The sequence below is a fragment of the Dermacentor albipictus genome, chromosome 1, assembly GCF_038994185.2.
Source record: "Dermacentor albipictus isolate Rhodes 1998 colony chromosome 1, USDA_Dalb.pri_finalv2, whole genome shotgun sequence".
NCBI lineage: Eukaryota > Metazoa > Arthropoda > Arachnida > Ixodida > Ixodidae > Dermacentor > Dermacentor albipictus.
In genome coordinates this window covers 413,536,041-413,548,530 of record NC_091821.1, presented here as the reverse complement: position 1 = coordinate 413,548,530, position 12,490 = coordinate 413,536,041, and the positions used below count along the sequence as shown (strand labels likewise).

Here is a 12,490-nt window from a genome sequence, read left to right as displayed (position 1 = left end):
TGGAGGCACTCCTTCACCTGCCGAGGTAGCTTAGGCTATGGCATTACGCTGCTGAGGTCAAGGTCTCGGGCTCAATCTCGGCTGTGGCAGCTGCATTTTGATAGGGGTGAAGTAAAAATGCTCATGCATTTAAAATTATAGGCCCATTTGAAAAATGCCACATGGCCAAAATTAATGTGGAGCCCACCTGCTAAGGTGTGTCTTATAATCTGATCATGGTTTTGACACATAAAACCCTAGAATTAAATTTGAAGTATGTAGACATGTTCTTTGTTCGACCATTGCTGATCACATTGAATCCAAATCTTCCTGTGCATATCGCTCTGCCGCATTCGAACAATTCAATGCAAATTGTTACAAATAATGTTCAACACATCAAACGATACTAAAGACTGTGCAGTCCTAACGTAAACAAATAATGCAGCCTATGTAGGATAGCCACTGTGATGCACTAAAGAATAAAAGGTACAAAATTATATATCAGGGTGTCAACCAAGCTGACATCTTCAAATTCCCAGAGTTTTCCAGGTTTTCCCTGAGTGCCTTTGCAAAATACCCTGAGCGACACAGAACTGATGCTGATGTCATGTCACCCGATGCTATCACTCTCTGGTAAGCATGTTAAAAAGTTAAACAATCGACCTAATGCAGTTTTAATAGTAAGGAGTAGTGTTTATTCCACTTAAAATAATAAACTGGAGGGAAGCGTTAGTAGAATGCACAGCGAATAAAATATCTTAGAAAAAAACTAAATAAAGCCCATTGCAAATCGAGTCGAAAATGTTCAAATAATAAAAAAGAGATACATACAGAAGTAAATATTTTCGAAAATGAGATATTTCTATCAATTGATAGCAAGCTCATTGGTATTGGGCCCAAACTTTGTCACAAGTGAGATTCTCTCAGCAGCTGGAAAATCAACCTCAACTGCCTGACATATGCTCAGCCCACGCACAATGCCTCAGTGTTGCATTTCACTGCTTTAAAGAGTTCATTTCGGTTTGGATCAGGGACACTTGCATTCTGGCGTCAGCCAACACTTTGTTTTTTGAGGTCAAGCTCCTTGAAAGAAGCAGCGGCAGGTTTCCTTTACCATTCATTCCTCAAAGCATAGGTCCTTTCTGTTCTCGTGCTCGTTCAACCGTGCGTTTGCCTCCCAGATCATTTGAAGCATCCTCTTGGTCGGTTGTGCCGTCAACGTCTGATTTTTAGAACACCCTAGGAGCCGTGAGAACGTCCGAAAAATCGGGCAGTGCAAAAAATTGAATGCATGTCTTTTACTGCCCTTAAGGGCTCAAATCGCTACAGGTACGTCTGAAAAAGCTCTGACGGTTTGCCAGTACACTTATTAGGCGTATTGGTGCTCACACTGTGACAGAAGACGGCAGGTGCACGTGTGTATAATTAGGGAATACATCCTGCGTCCCGTGATAATTGCCCCTTCCCACGCTTGTTAAGCTTCACCGCAATACTTTAAGTATGCTTCATTGCGTGACGTTTTTGTGCTGAGGCGAAGCTGCCATTTGGGAACCGGCATTATGCAACGCACTGCGATTTCTAAGATTCAAAGCCAATCGCAAGGATTACAGAGCCGCCACTGGTGCCATTTCTGGCATTGGCGAATTCTTTCGAAGATAAAACACGGCACCGAAGGGCAAGAACCTTAAAAATCTATGGGAATTTTGCTGAGCTAAACTGCGACAGGCAAAAGCCTGTCTATGACTGCCTCTGTTGCTGTTGTCTGAACTGTTCTACGAATGGATGCCGCCGTGGCCGCAAGCATAGGATGCAATCACAGCCATATGGCTGCAAGGTTTGTCGCCAATGTGCGCGCACCCCTACGTGTATGTTCGCGCTCTCCCACGTGCCCACTCGGACAGCGCTACTGGCATGGCGCCTCCTCTCCTTGCTCCCCTTGCCGGTGATGAACACTTCCCTGCGTCTACCACAGACTGCGCCCGGACACTCATGAGCTACCAAAGACCTTAATACAGAACATCGAAGCAGCTAGGACTCACGTTGCCACAGTGGTGGCTATGGTTGCCAGCAGACCTGCGTGCAACAGCGCCAGTTCGAGGCGGCGAGGTAATCAAAACGGTACTGTTATTTTTGATTAATAGCGTTTCAGACCTGCAGTCGCAGCAAAATGTCCGGCAAATCAGACGGCGAAGAGTTCTGTGTCCAAAATTTCAGACGTTCTTGTATACACGGACTCTATGGGGCACGCGGTGGTGCTGCGAAGTCATCCTCATTATCGGGCATGTCCCAAAAATCGGGCGTCAGAAAAATCTATTGTTGATTGTACACTGGCAACCTCCAGACAATGACATGGCTTCAAAGACAATTTGTTACGATTCCTCTCTTTTACTTGAGCCAGAATTAGGGCTACTTCCATTCCCTTTCAATAAAATGACAGCTTATTTTTCCTGATAGAAGCACAAATTCCCTCAGTTTTTCCGGTCATCCTGGTTGGTAGAGACCCTGTATATATCACAGTGTATACACGAAGGTTTCTCAGCTATGCATATCTTTAGAAGGACTAATTTCAGAGCTTTATGGCAACCACGAAAGAATCGTCTATCACATTTTCTTCATCGCAGGTAACTGAGCTATCCAAAAGAAGTTGAGACAAGACTTGAGCCATGTATCAATTTAATAAATTCTAAGAGTGTGCAAATATAGAAAAGTAGATTTTGAATGGAATTTCGAAACAAATAAAAAAAAGATATTGAATCAAACATTGAATATCTGAAAATTTTTCGCAAATTTATTGCGTATAAATTTCGGGCCGAAAAACACAGTGCTGTACATGCTTAAGAGTCTTCTAGCATTGCATAACAAGAATATAGCACGCTATCAGTAACTTAGGTACATAGAAGTCAAGACATACAGTACAATGTTTCCTTATTGAGGGGGGACACAACATTAGTATGACAGCACTGATTACAGCTCAGTTCCAGTATACGAAGTTCTGGAAAATATTAATTCATTTATCATTAGAATTTCTGTTGAACAGAATGAAGGGCTTTTTTTTTTCTCTCTGAAACTAATGAATTAAGGACGTTCTGTTGTACTGAATACCAATGCGGTTCTCCGTTTCGTAGTGAACCTGTGTTTTGCAGCAATCTTTTAATTATTGCATAAAAAAAGTTTTGCTTTCCAGTTTTTCTCCAAAATACAGAAGGGCTTTCCCAACCTTGCAGCAAGTGTGTTATGTAAAGCCAATCTGCACGACAGACAACGCGACCATGCATAGCTGGCGCCAATGGTAGATTGTAGCCGTTCCCTTGGCCGGCGTTGCATTGTCATTTCGATTGGTCCTGCTGACCAAAATGAACCTTGTACCAACATAGGTGGCCCCAGCCTATGGGGCACCATTCACTGAAGTGCGGAATTTGGGCGCTGTGTGTACAATCCTGCATTGGCCCTAGGTCGAGGAGCACTCGCACTGACAAAGTGGTCTACCGCGTCACCAGGGATGGCCCGTCCACAGCAATGCATCTATGGACGCAGCTGCTGTGCGTGGCAACAGTTATCATAACCTGACATCAATCCTGTGTGATTAGATAGGCAGCAACACTGTGAACTAATTTCACCACTGAAGTTTCAAGAGACGGACGTTTCTTCTTGTCTCTTGTTCACGAACAACGGTACAAGAAGGTAACTTTAACTGCACTTAGGAATTATAGCAGGACAGATGACTTATCATAAAAGTGGCGCCTATGGGCTTCCAATATCACCACGCAAGAAGTATACTACTCTGCATGATATATCTGCACCATCACATTTACCTAGCTGTATGATAGCAAATAACAAATGTCATCAAGTTGGCCCCCAAATAAATGACAGTTATCCCTATACAGGAGGCAGCAAGGAGTGTGGTTTAGGCGGCAGAGGCAAGCGGTGTTGTTGCTCACCCCCGAGGGAGGCCCGTCGGGACTTCACCCGGGGTGATCCTGATGTGGGCGAGCGGTGACGCAAAGCCAGCTTGCGAGGTGCCGGCCGCAACACGGCTGGTGGGGCGTTGCTAGGTGACAGGCGATTCTGCTCAAAGGCCTGCGCTTTCTCCAGTACTGTTTGGTCACTGCGCATTAGCTCCTCCACCTGCGGTGCATTCAGGTAATAGTTGCATGCTTCTCGAAGCAACAGACACATATACATTCACCCTATCTTAAGGACACCTTCCTTCTTTTTTATTTTTATTTTTTTCAAGAAGAAAGGTCTGAAAGTAACCTGAACATTACAGTTAGATACAGTTACTTGGAATTTTCTCGCGTGACACCTTCCTTCATTTGCCCAGCAACTCTTTTCTTCTTCCTCAATTTCATTTTGTCTTCTTTCTGCCCTTCTTCAAGTTCTTTTTTCTTTGACTCATGACAATGCAAGATAATTAAGAGCTTCTTCTCTGCCGCTAAAACAAACTAATCTCTTCAGAAATTTATCTGAATAATCTATATTTAAATATCATCTGACAATACTTTTAATTCAGCTACTTTGTAGATATTGCCGCAAAATCTTTTGAAAACTTGCCCTTTCTTTTTTCCCCTCTTCTTATGCTCGATATATGTCCTTTAGTGAGATCTTTCATTATGTTTTTTGTCACCTTGTGCTGAATATACTATACAGTCGCCGACCGTTTATTCGGACCTCACGGGGACTGCGGAAATGTCCGAATAAACAGGTGTCCGAAAAAGCAGATTGAGAAAAAAAAATGAAATCCTTTATTTCCACGCACTTATTCGGGCTCGGCAGTAGGCTTGAAGAAATCGTGAATGCGCCGTTGCACGCTATTCCGTTTACGCGCAATCAGATAAGCCTGAATCTCGGAGAGGGTCATACGGCGGCTGAAAGCACAGTCACTGCTTGTACACGCTCCGCATGCGACGGCAGCGTAGCACATGGTGCGTCATCTTCCGACTCGAGAGTCATCGTCCGGCGGTGCAGCAGAAACCTGACAAATGATCTCGCCGTCGTCGAGTTCTGCGCACGTCAGTACAGCAGTGTCAGCACCTGTGAAACTGTCAAATGAGACGGTGTCCGGAGTCGCAATGCAACCACTGCGCAGGTCTCAGCAGAATATTTGCCGCGTCAGTAGGGAGCACATCGGAAGGCGATAAATCTTAGGCCTCCCGGCAGCCGCTTGCCGGCATTCCCCAGCGCAGTCTGCGGGGGCACTGTCGGCGCCATTAGAGACTTGACGCGATGTTTCCGTATGCCGCGTTGATCACCGAAACCTCGACAGAGCACACAGAGCAAACACCACCGTGCCGACGCCAGTCACACAAACGAAAAAACGCGGCCTGCTCGCAGCGTCGTGCGCGAAGACACAAATCAGCTGCTGGATTGTCTTGACATGGCTTACTAAGCTGAAACCGAAACTACTGCAGAGCCACTCTAGCGAACCAGGCAGAAACGATGATGATGAGCGGGGATTTCTAGTAGTGCTACTTCGTGGGGCAGCAAGGAAGCTCCGTTCACAACAAAAATCGCGTTCAGCAAGTCGAACCATACACCAGTCAGAGTCGGTGCATGGTGCTCTCGACTTAGTTGGCTCAAGAAGTGTCTGAAAAATCAGACGAGAGGTTGCAAGGTGTCCGAACTTTCGGCAGTTGTTATACATTGTGGTCTATGGGGAGGATGGCGGTGCCGCGAAGCTGACCGAATAATCGGGCATGTCCGAATTTATGGAGTCCGGAAAATCGGTCGGCGACTGTACTCGCTTTGACATTGCACTGTTCCCGAGAAATAAGTTTGTGTTCTTATTCACAAGAGTAAAGAGAAACACAAAGACAATGTTTAAAGATTGGCGAACCTCAGAGTCCTCGGCGGTGATCTGCCGGAAGGCGTCCACCCATTGCATCATGCGGGTGTGGTTGTCAGCCTGAAATAGGTACTCGGTGCCCGTCTCCATGCGGAGCCGAAACACGTGCTTGCGCTTGGTGTAGTCGCGTGCCACGTCGCTCATTGAAGTGCGTACTGACAGACGTGAACCTTCGGCAAAATCTATGGTCTGCATAAGGGCAAATGATTAAAAAAAGAAGCATGCATCACATTGTCATACAATACTACACTATAACAACTACAGTGAAGCTCCAATATAATGAATTACCATAAATAACGATGTAAATCTAAGGTGTTTTCCTTGAATATCAGTGTCTATGAATAATATGCTTATAATGAATATTGTATGTAACAAAAATATTTTTGTGTCAAATGCAATTTCGTTTTAACATTAAACTTGCAACTTATCAAATGACAAGTACTTGACCATGTGCAGAAAACTTTTATTATAATTAAATGTATACAGGTAGCTTAGTACGTAAAAACTTGTTATTTAAACATTACTAGTGCATGCAAAAGTGGTAAATAAAAAATGTTCTTTAGCAATCCAAGTCAAACAAGATGCAAATTTCTAAGTAAGCTGTAGCTAAATGAACACTGACTTTGCAAGTAGCCACAAGAAAGCTTTATATTTTCGCAATGAGCACCATACCTACCACAGGAAGAAGGTGGGTAAACTGTTGCGCAAATTTTGCACATTTGAGTTCAAAATTCAAATACAGTTGAAACTTGATTTAAACGAAGTGATAGCCATGTTGGAATTATTTTGTTAAATTAGGAAGTTTGTAAAATCAAGAAAGAAATTTTTCGGTCCTTCGAAATGTAAAATTGTAACGTAGCGACACGCAGAAGCTACTGTGTCACTGTATTTGCCACTAATCCTGACATCTGTTACATAAACCATGAAATAATGAAAGCAACCATCACCACCCATAATGACGCAGTGCTGAGTTGGCTGTTCCGTGCACGGGCGCAGCGTGCAGCCTCATCAAAATAAAGCTAGGGATGTGACCGTGTCGCCTAGATGTTTCAACGCGATAGTTTTAGAGCGCAGGCTCAAAGAAGAACCCGTCTGTGTCAAAATGAGAAAGAAATCACCGGTTTTTTACTTACATATTTCAGGAAAAACTGTTAAATCAAGTTTGGCCAAGTTTGCTTTGTTAATTCGAGTTGATGATAACATTGAATCCTATCAGTACCTGCTGGGGAATGGAAATTCCTTCATTAGATAGGAAACTTCGTAAAATCGGGCTTCGTTAGATCGAGTTTTAACTGTATGGTAACTTGCTTAGTAACCCAACACAATGAACAGTTTTGCAAGCTAGGACCACATCCAAGGCTGCCCACATCAGTTTATCGTTTTCTGATTACACATGGCTCTACTTTCAGGTTGTTGCAGAGTGTCTCTCACATACTGGAACCAGTCACGCTGCATTAATATACCTGAACACAATTGCTAGGAAATGCAAACATTGGGTACTGCTTATGTTGGTTTCACAGAGCTTTATTTTGTAGCTATTTGCTACACCAGTGCTATGGTTCTAAGCACCACCTCCTCTATAATTTGCTGCATTAAGCAAACAGAGCGGGGGGTTGAGCCAGGGTCAAGGCACTTTGTTATAGTGATCAAAAATGCAGACACACCATCAGAAAGCCCACCTTTCGGTCTTTTAGTATGTACACCTTGTCACCCTTGAGGACCACCCAGACAGGCCGCCAGGAGCGGTCGCTTGACCTCTGCATCGGACAAGATGTAAAACCTTTTTTTGACTAAAGACCACAGTGAAGAAAGCCAATGCTAATGAATTTTAGCCGTAATGGCGCCCCATCGGCACTGCAAGCACATGTGCGGAGCTGTGAATACGCCTATCTAGCGACACCATAGCTTGCGAAACCAAAGCTCAGGACAGCATATTGCTCACAGTCTCAAATGCAAGGAAGACAGCCATCTCTTGTCTGGGTAACTTTCTGTTGCCGACTCTCACTGCCACGTCCTTGTACAGCTCATAGAAATGCAAACTCCAAGCGCTGCTATACATTAGTCCTCAAAGTACTTCTACAATTTTGACACTGAATTTTTAAAGAAACGGCTAGAGGAACACTTCACAAAAAGACAGCTGCCAGGGGGAACGGAAAGTTGTAGTCAGCCAAGCAGCTACCCAACCTCTGAATTTACCAGGGCATTTGTGAATAACTGCTTGTTTGAAAAAGTTACACGATGTGAGTAGCACAGTCGGGAATGAAGCAAGTGTGAAGTTATACTGCCAATCACAGGTGCAAAAGAGGACAGTCCAGCTGAGGTTGAAGACCTGCAACTTGTGTACCATATCGAATAGATTTTTGTAAGTCTCAGCAAAAGAATAAACAAACACTTAAACAAAAAAAAACTTTCCATGAGTTCTTGCACCGGACCCAAAAAGGACGTCAACACGAGCAAAATGAACACAAGTTTACACTCTCCCGAAACATTAGCCATGAGGAATTTCTATGATTGCTTTACATGAAGTAACACCATTCGTTTACTCTTCATTCTTTGTAGGCTCCCAATACACAACAGATGCTATCACAAGGTGCATGAAGGTTATGGCAGAATAGGATCTTTGAACACAGACCAACACCACAGTTTCCCACTGAATACGTCAACCTAGGCCCACGTAAATGTGGTAGCAATTTCACACCGCTCATCCTTCCATACACTTCGCAGTTCTCTTGCTTCACATACTGTTTCGTCCATTGGAAGCATCAGGTGTGAAGAGAGAAACAAATGTACCTTGCCATCCACAAGCACAGTCTTGCAGGCAAGCCAGCCCTGGACGTCGCCTGTCACCTCAGGTTGCTGCAATTGCTGCTGCTGGTGCTGCTGCTGGTGCGGCTGCTGCTGTTGTGACTGTTGTCGTTCCTCTGCATCTTCATTCTTCACATCCACCCCAGGCGTTGATGAGTTTGAAGCCTGGGAGTGAGCATCCGAAAATTTGAAGGCTATGACCCATCAGCTTAGACATAGGGTGAGGCACCTACAAATTCACATGAATCAATGACACGTAAAGAATGCCATGGCAGTAGCACAAAAAGTTATTACTGTAACTTTTACCTGTACTTTTTATTTATTTCGTTCAGATGAAAAGCATAACATATGCACAAACAAGTTAGTTTGCTGTAGTGAGTATTATTAGTAACATTATTTACTTGAAGCAGCAACCACAAGGAACATATTTTCGAGGTATTGTAGGTGTGACACCAGGCATTGGCACATCCCCCATATTACGCTATGCCAGAGTGTAACCTGTAACCAGGGTATAATCATGACTCAAATGCATAATATCGAGTGTCTGTTTAATTAGCAATTGCATGCAACAGAGCTTGGCAAGGATAAAAGCACAGTCACTGCATACATGCTATACAGCTGCACAGTGAAAATACATCAAAATATGTTCCACATGCACATTACAACTTGCAGGCGTGCATTACAACTACAGACTAGGCTGGAAAGGCTGGGGAAACAAGTAAATGTCAAGTCATCGTAAGTACAAGCAACAGGCAAACAAGTGAAAGGGTAAGCAAAACAGAGTGTCAGTAGCTTCTGCGCTCTTCCGATGCCAAAATTTGTATTTGGTTGACAACAGTATCAGCAGCCACTGCTGTTGCCAGTAACATCTCACTGTTTTGTTGCCATCATCAGAATGCTGTTTGCATTTCCTATTGAAATTCGTAGTTCATTAGTGCCTTCACTTGCTCCTTGCAAGTAAATGCCATTAAAGGCCAACTGCAACAAAATTTTACTTTGGCTAAATTTTGTTACAAATGAGTAGTATATACCACTGCACCAATCTTGGCAAAGCCGCAGCCTCAACATGCTCAACATGCCGTGTCCTAGATTTTCCAGCCACTTTCAGTGCGCCATGACAACCAGGTGCTCAGGCTGGCTTGTGTCGCCACGCCTGGAGAAGCACAGAGATCAATCAGAGCACATGGTTGCTCTGAGAGTCCTGGCGGCCAGGAGGTCTGCAATGTCTACACTATGAAGCAGCGTGACCTCTGAGATTCTCAAAGGCCATGCATCACTTCTCGTGAGTGGTAAATGATGGTTTTTTTTATTATTTCAGTTTTAGTATCAAAAACTACTATTTTGCTAGCCTTTTGTAAGGCTTCCACTCGTACTTCAAACATCAAATTTTGTTTCACCTTCCTGTCTCTTTGTCTATGTCTGCCTCTCGATTTTTTCCTACTCTAAAGTTTGCTGGCATTCTCCTAGCATAATCAAATTTTGCATGGAAGTTCCTCTATATCTACATTATCCTAAACTAGGCTTTTTAAGCAGTCCGAAATTTTGTTGCAGTTGGCCTTTAAGCCACACAGCATGAACATGCTACAATGCTACAACTTATGGCACATAAAAAATGCCATATTTAATTTGAAGATCTATTTTCATTTAATTACCCTGCTAACTCATGAAAATCATCACCCAGAGGCTTTGTCTGAGCTTAGTACAGTCGAACCTCGATTTAATGAACAAGAATATGCAGGGAAGCAAAATTTGAAATGTTTACTATTGGTGTTATGAGTACACAAAGAATGCGTGCTTATAACAAATACAGGATAAAAAAATGCATTTTTAAGTCAGATACAACTTAGCTTTAACGAGGTTCAACTGTACTAGACCACGAGAGATGCCTCCAGCATGAAGAGCAAGAGCAAGGGTGTTCCCAGCAATAAGTTGCATCATCTGTTCAAATGACTAATCAACAAGGGCACCCTCCCGCATGCATTGAAAACCACAGCTTCACCTTGTCGCCAAAGAATGCCTTTAGCCTTTGGATTCGATGAGATCCACTTGGGGTGGACGAAGTGCTGCAGAGAAGAAAACAAGCGGAAAGCAAAAAGTTGGCACACATGCAAACAGATTGTTGGCAGGATGAGCACATTGGGCCACATAGTAAATGTTTGCTAAATGTACTTATTACATGTCCTGGTAACAACACTTCCTTAACTATATTTACTAGCTCACTTACAAAATATCTTACAATAGATTGGCCACCAAAAATATTTTTCATGAATATAAAACTCATGTGAAATGACAAACTAATGAAAGCCATTAATACATGAAATCTGCAAACCTTACAATCTTCATGGAATAACAAGTCTGTTATATGATAAATTGACTGTAGGTACAGAAGTGCAGATTAAATGTAAAAGATCTGAAAACTTTAAGAGGCAGAATGTTGCAGTAGCAACATTGTCTAACCGTCTAATACTGAAAACAGAGAGATATAAATTTCATAACACAGGGAATTCGGCTTTAACCAGTATGCTTCCAGATTAGGTTCATCTAGTACACGTAATAGTCGGTAGCACTATCACATCACTTGATTTAACTCCAAGTTGTTTATAGCACCACTAAAGGTTGTTAAATTCTCGATCTTGTATTCGTTACAGGTGATTTCAAAAGTGCAGACCTCGAGTGTGAAATTGTAAAAGGTCTTTTCGATCATAATGCAGTCTTTGTTAAATTTTCTGTTGCCTGTGAGCCTATAAAACCAGCATACAAAGTAGTTACTGATTTTTCACGTGCCAACAATAATAGTGTACTTTCTATGTTAGTGGATTCCTATGACAATTTTCTGTTTTCCAGTATCACCTGTGGCCTGGACGCGTTAGTGGAACATTTTCATGCAATTGTGTTGGAATGAATATCGAATTTCGTTCCCAGCAAGGATCTCAAACACAATCCTAAACACCCATGGTACAATGGAGGTATAAATCAGCTTATTCATCGCACAAAGCTACTGCGTCGTTGATGACGGTGCAATTCAAACCAGGATTTGCTATTGTGCATGCTAAAGAGAACACTCAAAAGTAAAATGCATGAAGCAAGAGACATTTATTACAACACTACTCTGTCAACATTCATAAGGGAAAAACTGACTAAATTTTGTAATACAATTAATCCACATTCTGCCAACCCTTCTTCATTCATAATTAAAAATGAAACCTGGTCTGACACTCAGACGATCTCAGATGCCTTCAGCAATTATTTCAAATATGTTTTTTGCATTGATAACGGCACTGTTCCTTCCTTCTCCACTCCTTTGGTATCTGCAGCTTTCCCAGACATCGATATAACTTATTCTGGAATTCACAACCTCTTACTAAACATAGACATTACTAAAAGTGCCAGTGCGGATAGTATTCCTATCGTATTTTTGAAACGGTACTCTGAATTAATGGTGTACACAATATCTAACAATGATATTTCAGAAATCACTTGACTCCAGACAAGTTCTGCGAACTTGGAAGGTCGCTAATGTCATTCCTATCTTCAAATTGGGCAAGAAGGAAACTATTTCTAACTATAGACCAATTTCATTATTATCTACGTGCCATAAACTTCTGGAGCATGTCATTCACAAGCACATTATTCAATACTTCACTAATAACAATATCCTTGCACAGCATCGGCATGGTTTCCATAGTGGTTTTTCCACTGTTACATAGTTGATTGAATTCACGCATGATATTGCCTCATCACTTAACAACGATGAACAGGTCGATGCTATTTTATGCGAAGCATATTACGAGGGCTCAACCCAGCTCCTCAGGCGCGGCGGTGACCATGAAATCACGTGACACCGTGACGTCACGACAGAGGAGA

The 12,490-nt window shown here is 42.7% G+C and overlaps 1 protein-coding gene across 8 annotated transcripts in view; it reads right to left on the bottom strand.

Moving 5' to 3' along the window:
- The window catches only part of LOC135913063 (rho GTPase-activating protein 23-like), a 163,993-nt gene that overhangs the window by 50,216 nt on the left and 101,287 nt on the right, over positions 1-12,490 (bottom strand). For all 8 annotated transcript variants that reach the window (XM_065445732.2, XM_065445728.2, XM_065445731.2 and 5 more), the window contains 5 exons: positions 10,626-10,689; positions 8,612-8,791; positions 7,501-7,578; positions 5,813-6,010; positions 3,918-4,104 (listed from right to left, as the gene is read on the bottom strand). In XM_065445732.2, coding sequence (XP_065301804.1) covers positions 3,918-4,104; positions 5,813-6,010; positions 7,501-7,578; positions 8,612-8,791; positions 10,626-10,689 — 707 coding nt within the window. The remainder of the gene's footprint in view (positions 1-3,917; positions 4,105-5,812; positions 6,011-7,500; positions 7,579-8,611; positions 8,792-10,625; positions 10,690-12,490) is intronic.